This window comes from Gobius niger (assembly GCF_951799975.1).
Source record: "Gobius niger genome assembly, chromosome: 21".
NCBI classification, from domain to species: Eukaryota; Metazoa; Chordata; class Actinopteri; order Gobiiformes; family Gobiidae; genus Gobius; species Gobius niger.
This window is the reverse complement of record NC_136872.1, coordinates 23,207,107-23,232,842: the sequence shown is the minus strand read 5'-3', so window position 1 is coordinate 23,232,842 and position 25,736 is coordinate 23,207,107. Positions and strand designations below refer to the sequence as shown.

General features: G+C 40.9%; 2 protein-coding genes across 2 annotated transcripts; both read left to right on the top strand.

Annotated features, from left to right (window-relative positions):
- Window positions 1–245: 245 nt before the first annotated feature.
- On the top strand, window positions 246–11,348 carry ovol1a (ovo-like zinc finger 1a; the record flags this gene model as incomplete). Its single annotated transcript, XM_079579966.1, has 5 exons — window positions 246–345; window positions 8,100–8,326; window positions 9,213–9,368; window positions 9,447–9,591; window positions 10,917–11,348. 5 exons carry the CDS (start codon window positions 246–248, stop codon window positions 11,219–11,221), a joined length of 933 nt encoding a protein of 310 aa, XP_079436092.1. The 3' UTR covers window positions 11,222–11,348.
- Window positions 11,349–17,614: 6,266 nt separating this feature from the next.
- Window positions 17,615–24,120, top strand: mus81 (MUS81 structure-specific endonuclease subunit). Its single transcript, XM_079580584.1, has 17 exons — window positions 17,615–17,761; window positions 18,942–19,071; window positions 19,162–19,247; window positions 19,571–19,696; window positions 19,771–19,851; window positions 20,084–20,172; window positions 20,523–20,619; window positions 20,692–20,756; window positions 20,854–21,000; window positions 21,121–21,251; window positions 21,455–21,567; window positions 22,267–22,386; window positions 23,245–23,340; window positions 23,422–23,550; window positions 23,674–23,777; window positions 23,853–23,936; window positions 24,014–24,120. The coding sequence occupies exons 1-17, from the start codon at window positions 17,621–17,623 to the stop codon at window positions 24,078–24,080; spliced, it is 1,806 nt and encodes a 601-aa protein (XP_079436710.1). The 5' UTR covers window positions 17,615–17,620; the 3' UTR covers window positions 24,081–24,120.
- Window positions 24,121–25,736: the final 1,616 nt, after the last annotated feature.

Genomic DNA, 25,736 nt, shown 5'->3' with positions numbered 1-25,736 from the left:
AATACGACGCTTCCCCCCGCCTGCACTCTCCCGTTATTCGCCATTACGCGTGGACTTCTTCCCTCCGTGCTACCTGTGATCGCCCGCGCTCACCTGGGCACGGATACAGGCGACGTTTGGTTAGAAGACGGCGGCGAACGCATAGGACCAAATTGACACAACCTTTTTTTTTTTTGGTGACGATCGCGAATTGTTTTCCCCTCTCGATCGCTCCGTTTGTAACCGTATTGGAGTTGCCTGTAACGATGCCGAGGGCGTTTTTAGTGAAAAAGAACAATGTTTCGCCTGGAAAGCGGAACTGGAGCGAAGTGCCTGACCACGAAAGAGGAGACGTTTACATCCCAGGTGAGTTTGTGCACGGGTCTTACCTAATTCCAAGAGTTTTGACACGACTTTTACGCATTTTACGCACACCGGTACCGCTTTTCGCATTGGATGAGTGCCTTGAAAGATACGCGAGGGGTTGATTTCGCGTGAAAACGTCGTGGTTGGTGCGGGAGAGTAGCGGGGCATATCATGGGAATAACGGGAATCACCCAGAGCTGCTGCTGCTGCTGCTGCTGCTGCTTCCCCATACTTTGCAATGGGTGCGCCATAACTTTAGGCAAACGAACCCAGGCCCAATTCCAACCATAAAAAACAGTATCTCATATTGTCCTCTGCGCAAAAGTGTGGTTTAAGTTTAAGTCCGGAGAGAGAAAGAGGTTTTAAAAGGCAACTTCTTCTTATATCGACCTTCAACCCCAGGGCTTTCTTCCTCGTTCATGTCATTCCCATGCACAACGAGACTGTTATGAAGCAAATTTATGACAAGGACTGGATTTGAGTTTGACCAATTCCTAGATTAGATATAAAAATAAAACAAACAGCCTTCAGGCCCATAAATGTCACGTTGAAATGCCCTAGTGTCGATTTGATAAGTCTTTGTTGAAGTGTTTAATGAAAGCTACTAATTGATAAAGTCAATGTTGCTAAAAAATATAAATATAACTTTTTTTATTTTTATGTTTGGCAATGTAGCCTAGTTTTATAAGCTATTTGCATGTTTCAACTGGAAGCCACAGTCAATACCACCTGTTGCCTTCAAATTATGATCCAATAAAAGTCCTTCCTCAAAACAACATAATGTAAAATTATTAACATATCACCAAATGCATGTTTAAAATATATTTTTAGTCCTACATGGGGCGAAAAAGTCATTAAGCGTTTACAAGGTCGACCAAAACAATAATAACTTCAGAGGTTCGTTATTTTTTAGGGGGGCAGATTCCGTTAGAACAGTGTCATGTTTCACACGAGACATATAAAAGTTGTCCAAACTTCATATTTTTGGTAAATATTGACCCTGAATCACCTACAAATCGCCTATAGCTGTTGAAGAAATATTAATACGTAACATTTAATCGAAATGTAAACATTAAAGTGTCGTTTGGACCGTTTGGACGTGTTACTACAGGGTTAGCCGCTCCCCGTTTGGAATGCTAGCTAGCTGTCATGTCTTTTTTGATTACAGACATTAGCTTCGAAGTGTTTGACCAAGTTTTGCATCTGAATAGCGGAAATGTTTGGGGGCAACACCATCCTTCCCCAAACAGTGCCCTCAGTTTGGTAGTTTTCTCTTTCACCTGGAAAACAATCGCCTTTGTTTGGCCGCGGTGGAGGTTTTATTGTAGAGGCTCGGTCGGTATCAGATAACAAACTAACGGACTACACCCAGAGCAGGTAGCGACCGCTCTCAGCCCCTCCCCCCGGCCTCCGAGGCTCTGACTGCGGCCTGAGAGCAATCACTGCACCGTTACATCCACTCCAGCAACAACCGCGGATTTCTACAAGATATCCACGTATAACTGTTCCGTAAATCACCTGACCTTTGATTAATCACTTAACCTCTTAACCCCCACCTGAAGCGAGCACATTTTCTCCAGTTCGGCTTTACCCAAATCTAAAAGCGTCTTGAAAGGAGCCTCAAAGTAGAGTCAAAAAATGAGATGTAACTGAGGATTAAAAACGCAGCAATAAAAGCATCACAAGGGCGACAAAAGGTGATGATAAAGCAACAAAATTGTTACACAAAAGTGACAAAACACAGCCAAACAGGTGACAAGAAAGGGATGAAAAAGCAACAAAAATGCAAGAAAAACGTGACAAAAAAGCACAAAAATGAAAGCACAAAAGCATTGTCATTATAAGTGGAAAAAAAATTGTAAAATCCATATTTTACCTTGTTTTTATTGGAGTTCAAAGCTCAATAAATAAGGCAGGAGTCATGTAATGTTTTAATGTAACTTAAAAGTAAGACCTTTTAATGCATAAAAATTATGGCTGAACAATATTGCGATAACGATATTATGACAATAAGTCAATACAATGAACCATTCTAATTAAACACAAATCATAAGTAACTCGTTTTTCGGCAAATTGTGTCAAAACAAGACTAGAACTGAACTAAGTTAGTAACTGTTTAACTAAAACTGAACTTACACATTTATAAGTTCAATTCCTTGTTTGTTTTTGGATCCAAATGAAAGTGTCGATTTCAGTCAGGAGATCAAGACTTTAGTGACGTTCCGATATATTGTGGCTTTTTGCAATATTGCATCACCTAATATCACAATATGATCCTGTGCAGCCCTAATTAACATGACCAAAGTTGTCTATACTTGATAGGACCGGGTTAAAATGTGTGGGTCTCTTTTGTTGGTTGGATCTGTTTTTAATATCATCAAAGCACAATAAATCAAGCCAGGAATTGGACATTTACGGAGAAAAACAACAACAACAACCTTTAGGCCTGAAAATGTGAAAAATCATCCTGACTTATCCTCGGATCTAAAGAAGAGAGCTCGGTCTATTTGCCTGTTGTTACATTTGTGCCAAACATCCTTGTGTGACGTGCACACACTGTTTTAATAGTTCACCATATTTTTGTTCCACACCCTGTTGTTGGAATTGTTTAGTCGGTAAGTTGTCACAATCCCTGAGCTTTGCATTTTCTGCTTTAGACCTGGTTTACGCCCTGTTTAGACTTAATATAATCCAATCTTAGTCTAGTCTAATCCTAATTTGATTTTGATTTAGGCTTGATGCTGCTTGGAAGGTCAAGTGGGCCATTTATGAGGTGTGAAAAGCTTCAGGACCAGCTATGACAACAGGCTGTTCTTTGGAAATAGCTTCTTTGCGAGTTACTATAGTCTGTTACATGAGTAAAGTAAAGTCTTTTAAATGCAGTCGGGCCATAATTGTGTGCACTGGTGTTTAGCAGGAAGCGGTGCTGTGTTGTATGCGGTATGCGCCGTTACCCGCCGTACCTGTCTGACTGTTTAAGATGGTATGTAAATTACTGACACCAAACACGGGAGGCTGCCCATAAAAACGAAGCGCAGGATGTCACTTAGGTTTGAAGGGTAACATTTGTGTGTTATTTCACAATGTGCGACCAGAAGATGCACTCAAATCGAAACAGTCGCCTCTAATGTCGTCTGCAGAAAATATGTTTCTATGTCTCCATCTGACTTTAAAACATGAATCACAAATCTGAACTCATGAGGAAAAAGAGACATTCGACAACTGTTTCGACCCTTTCCCTCTGTGGCTTAATCTGGAGGCGGTTTTCTGAATCTTAGTCAGATGAAATGAAAGACCTCTCTGATTTTGAAATATATTATGACTCCAGGTATTGCGATAACAACAGTTTGGCGAGACATTGACATTTTCCCCAGAGTATTCAGCTCTCAGTTTTTGAACTTGAAAAGCAAGTATTTCATTTGTTGTAAGTCCCTTAAACCTGCAGTTGGAGGTGAGGTAACAGATCGTGTGTCTCCAAGTGTTTTAAGAGAGAGGGAGGTGGTAAGAGGATTGAAGAGAGAGCAGAATGAGGAAGAAAGAGGAAATCTAATCGATGACTAAACTGGGGCTAAACCTCCACTGTCCATGGGTCACTTTGCCTTTTCTTTTCTTTTCTTGGTCCAGATTGCAGAAACATGACCTGAGAATCAAATCAGTCGTGGCCGTGTTGCTAAAGACCAATAGAGAAGAAGAATGGATAGCGCACTGTACACACACACACACACACACACTAACATACACACACATATATACGCACGCACACACACACACAGTTATCTTTATCAAACAGAGGACACAGGGCAGTGTTTGACAAAGGCGTGTTCAGGCTGGGGCCCGTTACTTTCAAAGAGCTCAGATCACCGGACTGTGACAGAACAGACGCTTTTACCCAAGTACAAAAATACTTACTTACATACTTTACATTTGAAAATAACACAAGGCAAAATGTCCCTATTTTGAGGCCTTTTATCCTCTCAAGGGATCTTTTTTTTTTATAGTTTGCTCCCAAAAATGCTTTTTCTGTGCTCTTAACCCCTTAACTCCCACCTGAACCGAGCACATTTTCTCCAGCTTGGCTTTACCCCAATCCAAAAGCTTCTGGAAAAAAGGTGTGAAAATAGCAACTAAACTGAGACAAAAACAATGAAGATGTGACAAAAAAGTGAGAAAACTTTGACGAAAAAGTGACGAAAAAATGACAAAAAAATGACAAAAAAATGACAAAAAAAGACAAAAAGAATGACAAAAAATGTTACAAATATGACAAAAAAATGATTTAAAAAAAGGACAAAAAAGTTCCAAAATGACCCCCCCAAAAAAAGATGGAAAAAAATCTGATGACGTGAGGAAAAAGATCCATTTAGATGAGTTTTGTAGATCTTAGCTTTCAAATGAGGCGTTACACTGGCCTACAGGATTTGGGTAAAGCTGAACTGGAGAAAATGCTCTTGGTTCAGGGGGGAGGTAAGAGGTTAATTATTGACTCCAATGTGAAAACTCTCCACCAGGGGGTGCTGCAGCATCCACAGCACCCTGGGTTCCCATGGTCTTGCGATAGGCTGTTGAAAACATAGATTTTTTTCGCAGTGGTCAATGTGGAGATGTTTTTCCACACTGAGATATGTTCTTACCTGAGCTTAGATGAGTTCATGTGTACCTGTCTGGTCTTCACACGTGTCCTCAGTCACGTAAACACAGCACAGACGGTGTTAGCATTTAGCCTCTCCTCCTCTATAGCTCCAAATCAGGTGAAGATGGAAGCTCTTCCACGTTTTCCTTATTTAAATATGATTACGTGAAGTGTTACATGATAAAGCATAATTACACAACAATGTGGATTTTCTAAGCGGATAAAATGGGAACTATATTGTAAGGCGTAATAATACCAGGAGTAGTTTGACATCTGCAGAGTAAAGTGAAGATATTTGAATGTTTGAATGCTTTTGAAAATATGGAAAATATGACTTATTTAAATGGATGACATCTGTTGTACGTAAGCATAATTTAATTTCAGTGAAGCAGCAATTTAATGAGGAAGGATGAGGAAGTGACATAGATAGAGGTAAAGTTCCTATTAACACATTAACATGGTTGGCACGGCAACAGTTTAAAATAGTTTGCCTCTATCTATGTCACTTCCTGTCAGTGTCCAATAAGGAAGTGAAACTATAAACGTCACAAAAATAATCAAACTTAAATATATTTGTGTTTACTGTGTTTTAGCAATAATGTGTCGGATTTTAAAGTACTTTAAAGGAACAGGCCACGTGTTTTACAAACTGAGACATGTTCTTACCTCAGCTTAGACGAGTTGATGCGTACCCATCTGTTTTTTGTGTGTGCGCTCAGTCACGCAAAAGATGTTGTTGCATTTAGCCTCTCCTCCTTACACCAAAACTTACCGCATATGTTTATTTTATGATGTTTTGTCTCGAGATATCTGCAAATGCCGGGTTCCCGCGAGTATTCTTTCACAAATAATGACATGTTTTATATCCATGTGTACTGTGAAGGATCCCCGAGATGATGCCATAATCCAAATATGGTCATTTCCTTTCTGGGAGACACCCACGTTAGTCACTCCAAAATATTGCTGAGTCCAAGTTTTTTTCAGGGGGATTTTATGCTTTTCTTCCCAGCCTGATCTATTGAGCTTTTTTACAGAGTTTTTCACTTCTGATTAGCTTATTAAAAACTAAACAAGATCCTAAACCCCCTCTGAAAAACATCTTTGTTACTAATATGTCACAAAATAAAACCATCAGTTTTAATCTGGCTCCATTATTCAGCTTTTGCCGCTGAAAATATACACAATTTTGGTTATTTTTCCGCATAAAACATATGAAAACATAAAATGGCAGAAAACTTGCAATAGATTTTTTATCCGTTATGTTCAGCAAAAGTTTCACATTGATGGTTCTACAGTGATTTTTTTCCCCCTATTCCCCTGCAGCGTCTCATCTTAATCGATCAAAGAAATGCAACAAATCGTGCATCCGTTGTTTGGAAACTTGATTCGTCCATGTTGTGGTGAAAGGCCAGGATGTCGCTCAGCTGCCATTTACACAGGACGGCGTTTGTTTAAATTACGCCTCGACGGTCGAGACGATCCGGTAAAACGAGTCCAACTGAAGCTCGGCATCGAGAGAAACAAAGGAGCAAAACAAGCGCACACCCAGCGCACACAGACAGGCACACACACACACACACACACACACACACACACACACACACACACACACACACACACACACACACACACACACATGGAGGTGTTGTGAAAACGCGGGGCTGAGGAGGAGATCAGCGGCTGATGGGGAAACGTCTGGATGTCACATGTGCAGGTCTGGAGAGTAACGGGCCGGCGTGATCACGGCTCAGGGGGTTTAGTGACTCTGGGAGCGGCAAAGACAACGACATGAGGCGGGTTGTTCCGGATAATTACAGGGAAACACTTAAACAATGACACAACATCACGTTATGGGTGAAGGTCATTAAATCTGTCAAAACTTCACTGGATTCATCACTTGTGCTTCGGTAAAGCATTGGTGCAAAAGTGTGAAAAATTCCTGATTAACTTCAAAAATGTTTCTGATAAGTTTCCAGAATCCAAATTGGGAACTTAAAGGGACTATATGGAGTTTATTTTCCTCCCCTACATGTTCCAGCCATGTCCTAATGTGGATGAGCTCAGACCTGTTCACCACAACTGCCTCTGAAATCCTGCACTGTCAGAAAGATGTTACTTCAGGTCAGAAGTGCCGTCATGCACGAGCTTAATATAGAAGCTGCAGTTACACGTGTGACCTGAGGTGGCAGTAGTGAGTATAAAATGGCCAACTTGCATCGAACCCCTTTAAGAAGGGGTCAAAAAGCTTAAATAAACATATTTTTGCGTTAGTGAAATATTACCCTATTACACTTTCTCCTGTTCAGCTCAGACTGGAGCCTCTAGGCCAGAGCAATGCCGCATTTGAAAGCTAAGACCTACAAAACTGATGGAGACTTTTTGGTTGCCTTGTTGATGCGTTTTTGTCTGGTTTTCAAACTTTTTTTTTCATTGCTTTTTTCCCTTGCTTTTTGGCTGGATTTTTTTTGTATTTCCCCCGTGTTTTTGTCACTTTCTAGTTGTGTTTTTGTAGCTCTATCGAGGCTTTTTTGTTGTATTTTCATCCTCGTTTTTGTGGCTTTTTTGTCATGTTTTCGTCAAGTTTCTGTCACTTTTTTGTTGCTTCTTTGTTTTGCTTTTCATCCTCGTTTATAACCGATCATCAAAGATTTTACTGAGAAACATTCACACGTAACTTCCTCCTGGTTGGGAAACACTTTGTCTCGTCCAAACTCCAAAACTACAGGAGCTGCTTCTGTGAACTAAGTCCCACGACAATTATTGAGATTAATATTTTGATTAAATTTGGAGTAATTTCCCAGCCTCACCTAAACATGTAATTAGAGTCATAATGGCACACCCACTCAGACCCAAACAAGAAAAACACAGATCTGTCAGTCAACACTAAACAAACGAGTTCCTGCAGTGAAGGCGGGTCATGTCAGGTCTTCAGCTCAGGAGAATCACACGTCGCTGTGATTGGTTAAACCCACCTGTCACTCACTCAGACCCTGACAGACGCCGACCAATGGGAGGAGAGGGTGATGACCCACACAGGGCCCGCCTCTGAGCCTTGACCTTTAGGCTGAGGGACACTGTGGAGCCTTGAACCCTCTAACGTCTCCTCATCCCTCTGCTCCTCCAGTGTCCATCTTCCCGTCGTCCGCTCTGCTCATGATGGAGGCGGAGGCGGCGGAGAGCGCCCCCTTGTGCCTGACCAAGCCCTCGGTGTCGGACTCCTCCGCGACCACGGCCGAGCTGCCCTCCAGCACCGTGCTGGGGCGACCGCGGGACCAGCCCACGCCGGAGCGGGCGGAGAGCCGGCGGAGGGCGCAGCACAGCGGCTCCACCTACGTGCGCTCCAAGATCAAGGTCAGTCTCGGGGTCTCAGGGGTCAAGCTCAGGCCAGAGCAGTGTTTTATAATTCAAGTGTCCAATATGTCCAGGGAGCTGCTGGTTATTTAGATCAACAAGAACTTTTTTTAATAAGGCAAAAATACAGACTTTTTCTGCATAACATCCCATAAATATCTTTCATTTCAAAGTAATATCTAACTAGTATTAGATCTAACTACCCTTACCTCTGGTTGGGGAACACGGGTCTGGAGGACAGGAAACCTCAAGGCGTGATCTTTAAAGAGGGGTATTAAGCTTTTTTCAGTCACATAGCACCAGTCTATATCACACTACAATGATGACCAAACCTTCTGTTGGCAATGGAAGTTTATTTGTACAGCTCTTCTCACATGACTCGAGTCACACAAGTGTTGGAGATTTGTTCTTCATTCACTCCACACACGGTGGTGGTAAGCCAAGACCACCACCATTCATTCAAACACATCATTCATCCCTATTGTACATGTTTTTAGTGGTAGGGGAAACCCGGAGGAAACAAACTCCACACAGGAAGGCCCAGCACCCTCTCAGTGAGGCACGAGCGCTGCCTTGTGTTTTTAGGGTTCATAGCTCAATAAATCAGACAGGAAGTAGTTACAGGGGTTATTCATGTGACGTCAGCAGCAACTACAGCAAAATGAGTCCTTTAGAAGGTTCTGTTTAGATTCAGATTTATAATGTGCATAATTAAAGATCCCTCTGAATAAAGCAACACTGTAAAGTAGGAGCGACTGAAACGACTCGTAGCGTCTGCCCCGTGTTCGTCCTCAAAGGAAACGACCATATTTGGATGACCGAGTGTTGTCGGGGGGATTACGCACTACACGCCTTTTTATCGTCTAATCCGTTATTTGTTTTCCAGGTGACGACGGGCGAGCTGCCCGGCTCTGACCTATCGCCGCCGCCGCCTCGGACTGTGCCGTCGCCGGTCGCCATGGAAACGGAGACCTCGCCGCCAGCGCCGACCAATCGCGTTCAGTCTACGGGCAAAAGGACGACGCCCACTTTCATCTGCCAGGTAAGCGTTTAAAAGACCTGCAAAGGAAAAGCTTGATGGTAAATGTGATAATAACGTTTGTAAATCTGTCGTGTTTAGATTTGTCAGAAAACGTTCCAGTTCCAGCGCATGTTGAACCGTCACATCAAGTGTCACAATGAAACCAAGAGGCACCTGTGCACCTTCTGCGGGAAAGGCTTCAACGACACCTTCGACCTGAAGAGACACGTGCGCACTCACACAGGTACAAACATGTACAATAGGGGACGATTCTCACTGTTTCAATCCACAGAGAGTAGAAACAGAGCTCTTTCAATGCTACAAAAACAGTCAATGACTCCAAACAGGTCACATTTACAAGATGTTCCAGACTTTACTGTCACATTTTATGCTTTTTAATTTAACCTTTTTTAATGCATAATTAATTTTTGGAGGAATGGAGAGAAAATGCACAGTATGGGGCAACTGTCTAGCCACATTTTAGCCAATACTGTGCCTTCATTCAAAATCTTAGTATTTTTGATTAATTGCTTCTATAAAAGTTATAAAAATAGTTGAGCAATGTCATTATTTTCTAAGGAATGTTGCTTTAAAGGGATATTTCAGGATTTTTGACATAGGGCCTCATTTCCTAGTTATTTCATTTATTATTGTTGTTGTTGTTTGTAATTCATGCAGTTCTTATACTAGAAGAGTTTCGTGGCGCTAGGCTAGTGCATTTCTATGGTATCAGCTAGCCTGCATTAAAAACAGTGTGACCCGCTCCACAGAGCACCTGAGGCAAATCACTTATAACACCAGACTAACCATATAAATGTCTGTGTCCATAGAATCATTTTAACCATTCTGCATTTAAAATAAGATTTGAGCAGCATCAGCTTCGTGGTTGTATAAGCTACACAGCGGCGGAGTGATCTGCTACAAAATAGTCCCTCAAAATGTGATCATTCATGTGATGCAGGTCAGTTATATTCCAAACATGATTCTCTGGACACAGACATTTATATGGTTAATCTGGTGTTAGAAGTGATTTGCCTCAGGTGCTCACACTGTTTTTACTGCAGGCTAGCTGATACCATAGAAATGCACTAGCCTAGCATTAGCCTAGCGCCACGAAACTCTTCAAACATAAGAACTGCATGAATTACAAAAAATAAAATCTCCTTAAATCAGCAACACTCTGGATAACTAGGAAATGACGCCCTATGTCAAAAATCCTGAAATATCCCTTTAATGCCAGTCAGTTCTTATGTCTGATCAGCACCTGGCACGTCGTTTTAAATGTTCTCTCCACTTTTGGAAACTTTTACGAGACAGTCATGTGACCTTAGTTCATTTGTGCTGAGGGAGAAGACGCTAGACTTTGGGATTGTTATTGTTTCATGTGGAAAGGTCCAGCCGTTACAGAACCATAAACTGTGTTACCATCACAGCTCTCACGATTCTCTGTTGCTCCATAATTGGTTAGATCCAGTCGAGCCGTGTGGAAAATCTAAATCTTTAAGACGTGTCGTGTGGTTTGTCGTCCATTTTGAATCGTATGTTTACGTTGTGTTTCCCCCCCCTCAGGCGTGCGTCCGTACAAGTGCACGCTCTGCGACAAGGCGTTCACGCAGCGCTGCTCGCTGGAGTCGCACATGAAGAAGATCCACGGCGTCACGCTCAAGTACGCCTACAAGGAGCGGCGCAACAAGCTGTACGTGTGCGAGGAGTGCGGGCTCACGGCGGCGGCGCAGGACGAGCTGCTGCTGCACCTGCACCGCGCCCACCCCCACAGCGCCTTGCTCAAGGGCAAAGCGGCGGCGGCGACGAGGAGGCAGCACGGGGAGCAGGAGGGGGAGAGCGACGACACCAGCGGCTCCAACGAACAGTGAGGCCGGCGGGAGAGGGATGTAAATACAACGAAGTGAGAAAAAAAACTTTCTGCTTGTGCCAGTGTCATAAAAGAAGAAGATTTAAAGACTTTTGTACAAACTTTTATCAATAATTTAACTTAAGTTCTGAATCGTCCTGTCTTTCCATGTGTTTTTGTACAGAGCTGCATACACGGGCTGTATGTAGCACCAGCACACTGTAAATACGGGAGCAGGGACTTGTTACTCCAGGATGAATTATGTGTAACATTACGGTGCCTTTGGGGAAGTGTCTTTGTGATCATGTGGGACTTTTGTACAGACTTTTCTATCGATTATTAAAGGGAGTAATATATTACGCTGAAGCTGATTCAAGACGTCGTTATTCAACAAGGAGGAGAAATGATTCATCCTTCCCGTGACATTTTGGCCCAGTTAATTTTATTTATTTATATATAATCTACACATGGATCCCTGTTTATTTTAGTGAACAGTGATCCAAATCCAACCTGACAATGCGACTGTGTTTTAACCTCTTACCACCCGCCTAAACCAAATGCATTCTGTCCTCTTTGGCTGTTATATAGGCCTGTGAAATAGGCCTCATTTGAAAGTTAAGACCCACAAAACTGATCTTTTTCCTCACGTTGTTGCTGTGTTGAGTCACCTTTTGTATGTTTTTTTTTTCTTTTTTCCCATTTTTGTTGAGTTTTTGTCACATTTTTGTTGAATTTTTGTCACGTTTTTGTTGAATTTTTGTCATTTTTTTGTTGAATTTTTGTTGAATTTTTGTCTCATTTTTGTTGAATTTTTGTCATTTTTTTGTTGAATTTTTGTCATTTTTTTGTTGAATTTTTGTTGAATTTTTGTCATTTTTTTGTTGAATTTTTGTCATTTTTTTGTTGAATTTTTGTCACATTTTTGTCTCATTTTTGTTGAATTTTTGTCATTTTTTTGTTGAATTTTTGTCATTTTTTTGTTGAATTTTTGTCATTTTTTTGTTGAATTTTTGTTGAATTTTTGTCATTTTTTTGTTGAATTTTTGTCACATTTTTGTCTCATGTTTGTTGAATGTTTGTCATTTTTTTGTTGAATTTTTCTCATTTTTTTTGTCTCATTTTTGTCATTTTTTTGTTGAATTTTTGTCACATTTTTGTTGAATTTTTGTCACATTTTTGTAGAATTTTTGTCACATTTTTGTTGAATTTTTGTCACATCCTTTTTTTCTTCTCACTTTTTGTGGCTGTTTTGGTGCTTTTTTCTCCCAAGAAGCTTTTTGATTAGGGTAAAGCCAAACTGGAGAAAATGGGATCCGTTCAGGTGGGAGTTAAGAGGTTAAGGATAAAGTCAACAAATATCAATATAAAGTTCCTTCAGGGGAGTCACTGCAGACAAAGTAAAACTGAGCCTGTGTTTAAAGCTAGACAGACTTTGAGCGTCTTGTTGCTCCTTGTTTTGAAGTGAAACACACACCGAAAAGAGAAGTATCAAGTTTCTTTACACCCAAACATAGCGGATCCACCCCCCCCCGGCCTCCGCCCTCTAATCCCGGCTGTCAGTGCGGGGTGAAGACCGTTATTCCAGGGCAGTCTGCGGGTGTCACGCCTCTGAGCTCCCTGTCCCGAGGCTGAAACCAGGAATCCTCCAACAAGACCCGACAAAGACCGAGGAATCCTGCCTCCTCCTCATCCCGCCACAACCATCCCGTCTGCAGGAAAACACAAGGGCTGATGTAACAGGGAAATACTGGGTCAAAAGCAACACACACTCTACCTCACTCTCAAAACTAAATAGACTAAGATGGGTCTATTGTTTGGAGCCCTCGTGCCTGCTTTGCCTACAGAGGGATTATTTGTTTAACGTTAGTCATTAAGGGTAATTACTGCTAGACAAGCCGGTTGCAGGGCCGCTCCACACAAAGGAAACACTTCAGTGACTTTTGGCTGTTGTTTGGAACTCAGAGTCTTGAAATGAGCTATTTTTGCCTTTAAAAAGTAAATAATTTAATATGTATTAATATTAATGATTAGGTGAATATGTTTGGTGAAATGTGTAAATAACAATGATTATTAAAAAAAATTAACACAATAAAATATAATAAATAACTTGGTTCCAGCAACTATGGCGACCCGGTTTGTTGCGACCAAATTTGCATCATTTACCGGATTTGGATAAATGATGCTAATCCGTTAGCCTGACTATATTTTTATTATTTCACTCTGTAGAAAGGGTTAAACACATTCTCTGTCGGTCGTAGACTTAGTACGTTATATATTTAAGGTTATTAAATAAAATAAAAACATCCTCAAAACGAGTTTGAACTAATTGAAAAAGGAAAAAGTCTCCGTTTAAAATACAGCCACTTCACCTGCAGTTCTGCGATGTGTCCGCCAGAGGGAGCGCCAGACTGCATCTCATTTTCAGAGTCCTGAAATGAGATGCACTTTTTACCTTTAAAAAGCAAATAATTGAATATGTATTAATGATTAGGTGAATATGTTTGGTGAAATATGTAAATAACAATGATAATTAAAAATAATTAACACAATAAAATATAAAATAACTTGGTTCCTGCAACTATGGCGACGCAGTTTGTTGCGACCAAATTTGCATCATTTACCGGATTTGGATACATGATGCTAATCCGTTAGCCTGACTATATTTTTTATTATTTCACTCAGTAGAAAGGGTTAAAGACGTTCTCTTTCGGTTGTAGACTTGGTACGTAATATATTTAAGGTTGTTGAATAAAATAAAAACATCCTCAAAACGAGTTTGAACTAATAAAAAACGAAAAAGTCTCCGTTTAAAATCCAGCCACTTCACCTGCAGTTCTGCGATGTGTCCGCCAGAGGGAGCGCCAGGGCCAATGTAGTGATTTACTAAAGTTTTTTTTTTTTTTTTTTGAAAATTAGTCTTTATTTTTTACAGTCTATGCTTTTATCTTTGTTTTCCCTCAGAAATTATATGGTGAATGTCTTTATGAAATACAATAATATTAATGTATTTTAAAGACACGAAGTCAACAGAAAACAAAAACAAAAAACTCAACAAATGACACAAAGCTAACAGTTTTTGTCACTCAGTTACAATATCTAATTAGAAAACAGATTAAAAATAACACAGGGATTTCAAATGTAAGTGATGAGTGTCTCCATGTACACACTACCGTATAATGTATAAAGGAAACTACTTGAAATTATTATTATTTTACATGAACTACTGAAGAAATTGCAGTTCCACTATGTGTCCACAGGAGGGAGCGCCACAGCTCTGCACTGAAGGGACTGTCACGACCAGATTTGCATCATTTAACTGATTTGGATAAATGATGCTAATCCGTTAGCCTGACTATATTTTTATTATTTCACTCAGTAGAAAGGGTTAAATACATTCTGTATAGGTTGTAGACTTAGTGCGTTATATATTTAAGGTTATTAAGTAAAATAAAAACCTCCTCAAAACGAGTTTGAACTAATATAAAACGAAAAAGTCTCCGTTGAAAACACAGCCTGTAGTTCCACCTGTGTCCGCTAGACGGAGCTCTCCGTGTTGTACAAGAAAAGTTAGTATTTTTTCTGCCAAATAAATCAAATGAAGCGAATCTTAAATCACTTTAAGGTGTCATATTTATATGTGCTTAATTGATATTAGAAATAAGATGTATTTGTTGTAAAAAAAAAAATGATGCACTTTATAAAATATTTGAAGAACTCTGAGCATCAGCAGGTACAAAGTTATTTTTAATCCAGTTTGGAGTTTCCTGAGGAGAGTCGGAATGTTTTAAACATGGTCTTTACATATTTTTTGACCCACAGTAAAAGTATAATTAACTATTAACTTATTTCTAAAACTTTTCTCAGTTTAACTCTTCACCTGCAGTTCTGCGATGTGTCCGCCAGAGGGAGCGCCAGACTTTTGTCTTTTGTTGCTGTTTTATTTCTTCAGAAATTATATAGTGAATATCTTTATGAAATACAATAATATTATTGTATTTTAAATGCAAAAAGTCTATAGAAAACAAAAGCAGAACAAACAAACAAACAAACAAACAAACAAACAAACAAACAAACAAACAAACAAACAAACAAACAAACAAACAAAAAAGAACCCCCAGTGACACAAAGCTGTCAGTTTTTGTTACAGTTTACTTTACTAGTTTACAATATCTATTTAGAAAACAAAGATGAAAATAGCACAGGGTTTTCAAATGTAAATGATTAATGTTCCCAGATACACACTGTGTTATAATTTATGAAGGAAAGTACTTTTACAAATATTTTAAATAAGCAAACAATAAACTGCTGAAGAAATTGCAGTTCCACTATGTGTCCACAGGAGGGAGCGCCAGAGCTCTGCACTGAAGGGACTGTCACGACCAAATTTGCATCATTTAACTGATTTGGATAAATGATGCTAATCCGTTAGCCTGACTATATTTTTTTATTATTTCACTCAGTAGAAAGGGTTAAAGACATTCTCTATGGGTTGTAGACTTAGTACGTTATATATTTAAGGTTCTTAAATAAAATAAAAACTGTCCAAAACGAGTTTGAACTAATAAAAAACGAAAAAGTCTCCGTTTAAAATACAGCCACTTCACTTGCAGTTCTGCGATGTGTCCGCCAGAGGGAGCGCCATGGCCAATGTAGTGATTTACTAAAGTTTTTTGAGAAAATTAGTCTTTTATCGTTGATGCTGTTTTTCCTCAGAAATTATATGGTGAATGTCTTTATGAAATACAATAATATTAATGTATTTTAAAGACACAAAGTCTACAGAAAACGAAAACAGAACCAAAAACAAAAAACCCAACAAATGACACAAAGCTAACAGTTTTTGTCACACATTATCTAATTAGAAAACAGATTAAAAATAACACAGGGATTTCAAATGTAAATGATGAGTGTCTCCATGTACACACTACCGTATAATGTATAAAGGAAACTACTTGAAATTATTATTATTTTACATGAACTACTGAAGAAATTGCAGTTCCACTATGTGTCCACAGGAGGGAGCGCCAGAGTTCTGCACTGAAGGGACTGTCACGACCAGATTTGCATCATTTAACTGATTTGGATAAATGATGCTAATCCGTTAGCCTGACTATATTTTTATTATTTCACTCAGTAGAAAGGGTTGAATACATTCTGTATAGGTTGTAGACTTAGTACGATATATATTTAAGGTTATTAAGGAAAATTAAAAAGTGTCCAAAACGAGTTTGAATTAATATAAACGAAAAAGTCTCCGTTGAAAACACAGCCTGTAGTTAACCCCGTGTCCGCTAGAGGGAGCGCTCCGTGTTGTACAAGAAAAGTTAGTGTTTTTTATGCCAAATAATTGTTAATCAAATGTATCTTAAATCACTTTAAAGTGTCATATTTATATTTGCTTAAGTCATATGGGAAACAAAATGTATGTAATGTATGTAATAAAAATGATACACTTTATAAAATATTTGAAAAGCTCTGAGCATCAGCAGGTACAAAGATATTTTTAATCCAGTTTGCAGTTTACTGAAGAGTCTGAATGTTGGTCTCTATTTTTGACCCACAGTAAAAGTGCATTTAACTATTAACTTATTTCTAAAACTTTCCTCAGTTTAACACTTCACTTGCAGTTCTGCGATGTGTCCGCCAGAGGGAGCGCCAGGGCCCTATTTTTTATTTTATTGATTGATTGATTTGAGCAGAAAAGGATTTTAAAAATGTTTACAGAAGAAAGAAAACAAAACAAGACTATTTTTCTCAAAACTATGAATTATTTTGTTGCATAAACTGTAAAAAAAATAAAAATAAAAAAAAATAAAAAAAAAGGAAATTGCTCTTTTCTCTGCATCAACTCTTTACAAGGATTCCGCAGTCAATCCATATTATTATTAATAATAATAATGCTAATAATAAATGATGAAATCGACTGCACCGTTGCTAGGTAACAGCTAACACAGATTACCTTCCGGGTTACAGCTTTTTCCGGTCACGTGTCACATGTCAACACAAGCCTTGAAAACGTCGCGCCACAACTTTCTGGCAGAAAGTTTCTGCAGCCGGTTTAAAGGTGAGCTCTTTTGGCGCTTTTAGCACCAGAACACGCCGCTACCGACTGGGTATTTGCGTAATCCAGCCGTATTTGCTTGTGTTTGTATTCATAGTCATATCGGAGTCATTATATTTCCAAACAAACTGCTAACGAGAGGCTAAATGCTAACCACAAGACAAGAACGGTCCCGTTTGTTTGCACTTTCTTAGGGCGGTTTTAGCCGTAACGCTGTTTTTTATGAAGGAACAGCATCTTGAACGTGGTCAAATAAGTCACTTTGAAGCGTCGTCTTCTTCCAATCAAACCTTTTTTAGTTGTTTTTGCTGTTTACTGTTTGCTGTTTACTTTAAACTGTGTCCCCGCAGAGGCAGAGTGATGCCCGCCTCGGAGCCGGTGCGTTTGGGGCGAAAGAGACCGGTGCCGTCCTGCCCAAACCCGCTGTTCCTGAAGTGGCTCACGGAGCTTCGGGACGAGGCAAAAGAGAAGGGCCTCAAGATCCACTACACCTACCAGAAGGTACGATGAGCAGGGGCTAAACACTCACTGATAGACTCAAGTTTTCAGGACGAATAGTGAATTTAATAATATTATATAGTAGTTAGTTTAGTTTCCAAAATAAGAGGTTAGAGACATTAATCGCTGCATGTTTAATTGTAATTCAGCGGACAATTGCAAGTAGCAGGGCTGTGATTATTCAGATCATGTAATGTTTTGTGCAAGATATGAATTATTCTGAATATAAAACATAAAGATAAAGACGGTGTCAGTGTGCGAGTGTGTCTGTGGGTCAATCACTTTTATCTCTTCAAGGATCCAGGTACAACATTTTAAGCGTTACAATGTAAGCAACATAAAAGCCACAAAAGAGCGACAAAAAAAGTGACAGAAACGCAACATAAAAGCCACAAAAATGCGATCAACAACTGATCAAAACGAGACAAAAAAGGAATGGCCAACAGCTCTGAAAAAACTGTCCTGTTTCTGTCCTCTTTACATTGACTACCAGTTCCCTTTCGAATCAAGTTTAAAATTCTGCTGATTGTTTGCCTAAATTCACTGGCACCTAAGTATTTGTCAGAACTGCTGCAGCTCTACTGTCCTTCCAGAGCTCTGAGGTCTGCTGACCAGCTCTTTTTGTCTGTGTGTCCAGAGGTGACCGAGCCTTCTCAGTGGCGCCCCCTAAACTTTGGAACAGCCTCCTCTACATGTGCGCTCGGCTCAGTCTGTAGAGGAGTTTCAAACCAAATTAAAAACTCATCTTTTTGCTTTGGCCTTCGGTTCCATGTAGACCAGACACAGTGTGTGCCTTTATATATGACATGTGTTCAACTTTTATTGTGTTTATTGTACATATTGTTACTGTTCTTGTACAGCACTTTGGTCGACTATGGTTGTTTTTAAATGTGCTTTATAAATAAAATTGACATTGACATTGACAAAAAACAACAAAAACACGACAACAATGGGATAAAAATGCGGCTACAACGTAACAAAAAAAGTGACATCAGTTTTGCAGGTCTTAGCTTTCAAATGAGCCGTTACACTGACCAAGAAGCTTTTTGATTTGGGTAAAGCCAAACTGGAAAAAATGCACTTGGTTTAAGTGGGGGGTTTAACCCAAAAATATATCTCAAGTTGAAGTTCTGTAAAAGTATTTGATTATGTGTAAATGTTATAGACTGTGTTTGTGCTTCAGGCCATCAACTCTCTGAACAAATACCCGCTGCCGCTGAAAAACGCCAAAGAAGCAAAAATCCTGCAGAACTTTGGCGACGGCATCTGCAAACTCCTGGACGACCGGCTGCAGAAGCACTACAGGCAGAACGGTGAGGCTCAAAACAAAACTGACAATGAGATGAGATGTGTTATTATAATACTGTAGTGAATTCATCTCTAAACTTAACTTTTGTCTCCAGGTCCAAACGCCTCCATTCACGCTCCTCTAGAAACGGCGCCGCCTGCTGTTCGACTCGACAACAACAACCTGGCTCCATCCAAGAAGGTAACGTCTCTGTAATCCCATTGTTCAGGGGGAAAGATGTTTCTTTTCGGAATCTTTGCCAAACAAGACGACAACAATTCATATTTAATCATTGCTTACACTTGTGATAGAATGTGAAGAAATGTAGAAATCTACCAGGAAAGAGTTGGAGATAGTTTTGAAAGATTGTGTTGCTCTAGTTCTTGCTCTAGTTCCTGCATTCCTGCTAACTGATGATAAATTCTACAACGCAGAGGAGCCATCAGGGTCTGGACTGAATCACCTGGAGGTTTTGTAGTTTGAGAAGGTTGATCTAGCTGTTGAATCATTGTTGTCCTTCACAGAAAAGCGCTCCCTCTAGTGGTGACCCGGAGCGAGGAGGAGGCGGCGGGAGGAGGAAGAGGGAGTATGTCCCGCAGAGACGCTCAGGGGGATACGCCGTCCTGCTGGTGCTCTACAGGCACTGCCAGGTCAGAGCCGGACACGAGCATATATTCACTCATAACTGTTGACATTTGTCTTCATGCAGTTGTCTCTCTTGCAGATAGAGGGCAGTAAAGGATTCATGTTCAAAGTGGAGCTGCAGACAGAAGCGCAGCCGCTGTGTGACAAGTCTTTCACTGCGGTACGAATCATTCATGCACTAAATCTGCTTCAGTTTGAGGTGAGACGCTGCAGGTGAAAACATGGACTTTTTTATTTTTTTCATATAGTCGTCCATGTTGACATTTTTAGCAGGTTTAAACAAAATCGCCTCTGAACAAATCTTTGTGACTAATCTTCACCTGCAGCGCCTTAAACCTTGTTCTTTCTCCTCGTACCTCTGACGTGACTCTAACTCTCTGTCGTTTGTAAAGCCTGATCTGGGCAGTAAATACACGGCCTGGTCGTCCGTCAGCACTTTGATCCAGAAGAACCTCCTCATCAAGACGCACAACCCGGCCAGGTACAACACTTTGTCACGCAAAAAGATAATTGTGCTGAACAGAATAAAAAAAGGCAGGAATAACACCACATTTTCCCTTTTTTTTTCCAAATGAAAAGATCTGATAGGGGAATAATTTGCCCAGCTTTTTCCTCCATATTTTTTCCTCCAAATGTTCTTTCAATTTTACCCCTATTTTCCCCCCATTTTTTAATTTATTTTCACTGTTCTCTCACCATTTTTCTCAGGTTACCCCCTATTTTTTCCCAATTCTCCCCACATCTTTCCACAATTTCTAGACATTGGAGATAAACTCGATATTGTAAATGACGATGTATATTGCCCACCTCTTAATCCTCTGGTTTCTGCAGATATTCTCTGACGGAGGAGGGGTCGGCCCTGGCTGAACGTCTGGACTCGGCAGAGAGAGGAGGGGAGAGAGGAGGGGAGAGAGGAGGGGAGAGAGGAGGGGAGAGAGGGGAGAGAGGGGAGGACGACGACAGAGGAGACGCAGAGAGACAAGGAGACGGAGCGGAGGAGGGAGGGGACGATGTGGTGGATCTGACCGAGAGCGATGAAGAGGCGGGAGACGGAGCAGAGTTAAAGTAGGAACATCCTGATACGATGCTTTAAAACTCTAAACATCCATGTGGCTGATTCATGAACTTAAACCGACCCTCAAGGTTTTTCTCTGTGTGTCAGTCTGTCAGAGAAACCCGTCCCGGTCCCGGAGCCGAGCACAGACCTCAGCCTCAGACCCAGAGAGCCTCAAACCAAAGCCTCGTCTCAGTGTCTTCTGCCCGGAACCTTCCAGATCCTGCTGTGCGTCGACTTCATCGAGACCACCGGGTAAGAGTCAAAGACACGCGGTAACATGGGATAAAGCTCGAGGGCCTCTGGTGTTGCTTGGAAAGGCAGATGTTTTCTGTAATTGTATGTTCTGACGAGTTCTCTTGTGTTTTGTGGCAGCGGAGGCAACACTCACTGCAAACAGGAGCTGGTGAAGGAGCTGCAGAGAAACGGCGTGAACTTCGACGTCCGGAAACTCAACGTGGGAGACTTTCTGTGGGTCGCACGAGAGAAGATGGAGCCAGTGCCAGGTCCAAACACGTCCATTATCTACTCGATTTATGAGTTAAGGCTAGTTTTCTCCCTTAACATCTAAGTTTGTTCAGGAACTCAAACAACATTAGGAAACAGAAAACTGGCAACACATTTTCTTCTCATATTTATGTCAGTAAATCTAAAAGTTTCAAATAGATTTCTCTCCGTTTATTCACTTGCAGCGTCTCTGTCTGTGCAGGGCAGCTGAGGGCCCCTAGTGGCCGCGAGCTGGTACTGGATTACATCGTGGAGCGGAAGAGGATCGACGATCTGTGCGGCAGCATCATCGACGGGCGCTTCAGGGAACAGAAGGTAAAGCTCTGAACACAGGCTTCCACTGTGTCCTTTGGCAAGACACTGAGGGGGGTGTTATGCAAAATCGACTTTTTCAAGCTTTACATCATGTTATTATGTCATTCCCTCATTAAAAACATGCCTGAAGTGTTGCCTTGGCACATTCACGTATTTTGGAGTAATCTGTAAAAACTCTGATGGCGGCCATTTTAGGGATAGGTTTGCCTGAGTCCTCCTAGGAACGCCCCCACCTCCTGGAGACGCCTCCGAGCTTTCGTCACCAACCACTGCTCCTCAGCAGAACCCCCTCCCCACTGATGCCACAGACAGCGTGTGGAGGGGGCGTGTCGGGAAGGGTCAGAGGTTCTTAAAGAGACAGAGGCCTATTTCAAGACATTCACTACAGCCATTTTGAGAGAGCAATTTTATACAAGGCAGTTATTCTAATTTACTGCATTTACAGACCAACAGAAGGTTTGGTCATCATTGTAGTGTGATATAGACTGGTGCTGTGTGATTGAAAAAAGCATAATACCCCATCTTTAAATCAACTGTGCCAAAATTACCCGAGACCCTCCCCTCAGTCGAGCGGCTTCGTGGTCATTCTCGTTCTCAGTGAAATATCCAGTTGTGTGACAGTAAAAACTAGTATTTGGGTCTTTGGTGAATCCCTTTTGAAGCTGAGATTTGTTGAACTGACCGACTCCCTGGTGTTAGTTCCGGCTGAAGCGCTGCGGTCTGCGGAGGCCCGTGTACCTGGTGGAGGAGTGCGGCTCGGCGGCGTCTCACCTGAGTTTACCGGAGTCCACGCTGCAGCAGGCCATCGTCAACACACAGGTGAGGACGGAGGGCGTTAACCGGGCCGTTCTTACTCTCGGAGACGCAGCAGGTGAACAGGGAAAAGAGAGAATAGAGAAATCAATTTGAAACTTCTACTGTTTTAAATTGATATCTCTACATTTTGTTTTCTATTCACCTGCAGCGTCCTGAGCTGGAGTAGAGGGCACAATGTCCCAGTTCGTCCACTAGAGGGTGTGTGTGTTTACAGCTTAATGACCTCACTGTTCAGTGCACATATTAAAGAAAATAATAAATAAAAAAAGAACATGGGCAGGTTATATATTGTATAAATTCACATTATTAAAAAAAAAAAAAATGTAAAGGGGCATTTCATTCTATAAGATTGTCTATAAAAGAAGCCAGTTTTTCTGCATTTTGGGTGTTGATCAATAAGAGATTTATAAAACAGTTTCAGCTCATTCCTCCAATGAGTAATGTTGAAAAAACGACATTTATGTATATAATGTTTGCTTAACAAAATAATATTAAGACCAAAATCATTATGATTATTGCGAAAAATACCATATTTGATATTATTAATTGTTAGATTGATAATCTGAGTTCCTTTGGAGACAATCCATTGTTGAAGGTCCAGCCAAAACCTTTGGACAACTTCACACAAACAAAAAAGATGATCTAAATCTTCTGGTTCACTTTCACAAAAGCTACAGTTTCCTACATCCATTTTAAATCTCTGTTTAAAAAAACTACTAGTTGGATAGATCCTATTGATTATTTTAAATTGAATTTCTTTCATCTTTGGCGGGACTGGGAATTTCAAATATTTACATCTAATCTTTTTTACAATCTCCTTTCCAAAGTCTTTAAGAATATAATCTCTTTTGGTTTTTGCAGGTGGTGGACGGGTTCTTCGTGAAGAGAGTCCAAGATGTGAGAGAATCCGCTGCGTATCTGACCGTGATGACCAGATATTTGACCAAACTCTACCAGGTAAAGACATCGTCACGACGGGCAGGAAATGATGCGACTGAATGAAAACTGAGGGATTTACAAAGCTGGGCTTTCTGGCAGAACCGTACGCTGGTGCTGCGCTCTCGCGAGCTGGAGGGGGATCTGCCCGAGGACCAGGATGTCATGGGGAGTCCGTCCTGTTCTTTGATTTCCTTCACAGAGTTCAACCACGGAGCCGTCAAGAACAAGGTAGTACTTCAAAAAGAAAAAACTATGAATATCAAAGCTGTTACTGTTCTGGACTCAGATACTTGGTCTTTACTTGGTCCCTGGATTGTTCACTCTTATGAACTTATCGTCTGTTGTGTTCAGTGCCAAACGGTGAGAGAAGTCTTCACCCGTCAGCTCATGCAGATCAGCGGTTTATCGGGAGACAAGGCGGCGGCCGTGATCCAGGAATACCCCACTCCTCACAGGTACAACATTACCACAAGTATTACGACCACAGTTACTATAAGAACCGTTTGTCATGTGCCGTGTTTCTTCCACAGTCTGCTCGCTGCCTACGACAAATGCTCAAATGAAGTGGAAAAGGAGAAACTGTTGTCTTCGATACGATATGGGAAACTGAAAAGGTCAGGTCATTTTATGTCGCAAAGATTAAACAGGTTTAACAGCTCAGTGTTTCTCATGTTCATTTCTGCTTTTTCAGAAACTTGGGTCCCGCTCTGAGCAGAACAGTTTATCAGCTTTACTGCACCAAAGGGCCGCTGTCATAGACTGAACCTCACAATGTTTTGTAGAGGAGACCGGGATGTGGCCTGTGTCTGATACAAAATACCATTTACTTGAACTTCACTTTGCACTGAAGTGTCGAAATGCTGCTATTTTTCACCACAAAAGACTTTTCTGTTGGAGATTTGTGTTCAGAGTAAACCAATTATATGCAAAAACGTGATAATCCTGTTTTTTTTTATTCTGTCCCTCAATGTCCGTGTATTGTTGTCTACAGTACTTCTAAAAGATGGTTTAAACCTCTTTGTCCACTAGAGGTCAGTGCTATCGTAGTCCTCATGTGGGTCGATCCAAGACCGCTCAGTTTCAACTGTATTTACTTCACACGCGCTGAAAGAGGAAAAAAAAGGCACAGCGGTTAGCGCTTGATCCTCACAACTAGAAGGTCTCGGGTTCGATTCCCACCTGTGGACGGGGCCTTTTCTGTGTGGAGTTTGCATGTTCTCCCCGTGTCTGCGTAGGTTTCCTCCGGTTACTCTGGTCTCCCCTACCACTAAAAACATGTGCAATAGGTGAATTCTCCAGCCAGGTGTTTCTGACCATCAGCCTGGCTCCACATCTGGATGTGGGTCCCCGGGCGCAGCCCTGTGACCGCACACTGCTCCCTACGAGTTCCCTCAGCGGCATCGAAGGATGCGTTAAATGCACATTTCCCTACGGGGAATATATATTATACCTTAACCTTAACCATCAGCCACGTAACAATACCATATCTGGTGTGTTTCACTGGTCATGCAAATTGTGTCAAAAGAAGGCTTAATAAATCAACACGGTACCAAAATATGATTAAATGAGGAAAATTATGTATTTTGGGCAAGTTACGATATACTAATATTTTAGCTTTGTTTTGCCCCATTATTTTTTCCCAGTCTTGTTCAGACACATTTTGTAGAAAAAACATGCAATTTCTCTCATTTAAAGGAACAGAACACAGTGTTTCCATACCGAAATATGTTCGTACCTGAGCTTAGACGAGTTGATGCGTATCTGTCTGGCCTTTGTGCGTGCGCTCAGTCACGCAAACAGACCAGACAGGGACGCAATGTAGTTCAAACTCCGTAATGTCAAACAATATTTTCAAATCTAATCAGAAAAACTGCAGAATTTGTCCCTTGTCCACTCTTAGAAATCACTCACAACACGTTCGTCAGAGCAAAAACCTCCGTCTTCCGCCTTTATTCTACTGTGGTCCCTAACAATAATAACAATAATAGAAACCGCTTATTTACAAAATCATTTACAAAAACAAAGACGGGTTTTTGTGGGTGAAAACGGTCAAAACAAAGTGCTCTTCCTCGTCGGGTCCACGGCGATGGTCCAGTCCGAAACGTCACAAAGCCGACGATCCCTCAGACGTGGACTTTACTTTTCTTTTTTGCATCTTGAAAAAACGGTTAAAGTTGGCAGCAACACAGTGAAATAAAAAGCGTCATTTGGTTCGTTTCGGCCACAAGTGGGCAGTCTCTAGTCATTCATGTCCATAACGTTTCAGCCTCCACAAGTCCAGGTGTTTGGAGTCCTGCTGAATTGGTTAGAAAATTACAAGAACATTTGTTTCTTTTTTTGTAGTTCAGTTCAAATCGTGAGCATAGATGGGATTTTAAATCAAGAAAGTGAAGGAGACTTTTGTGGGAAACTTG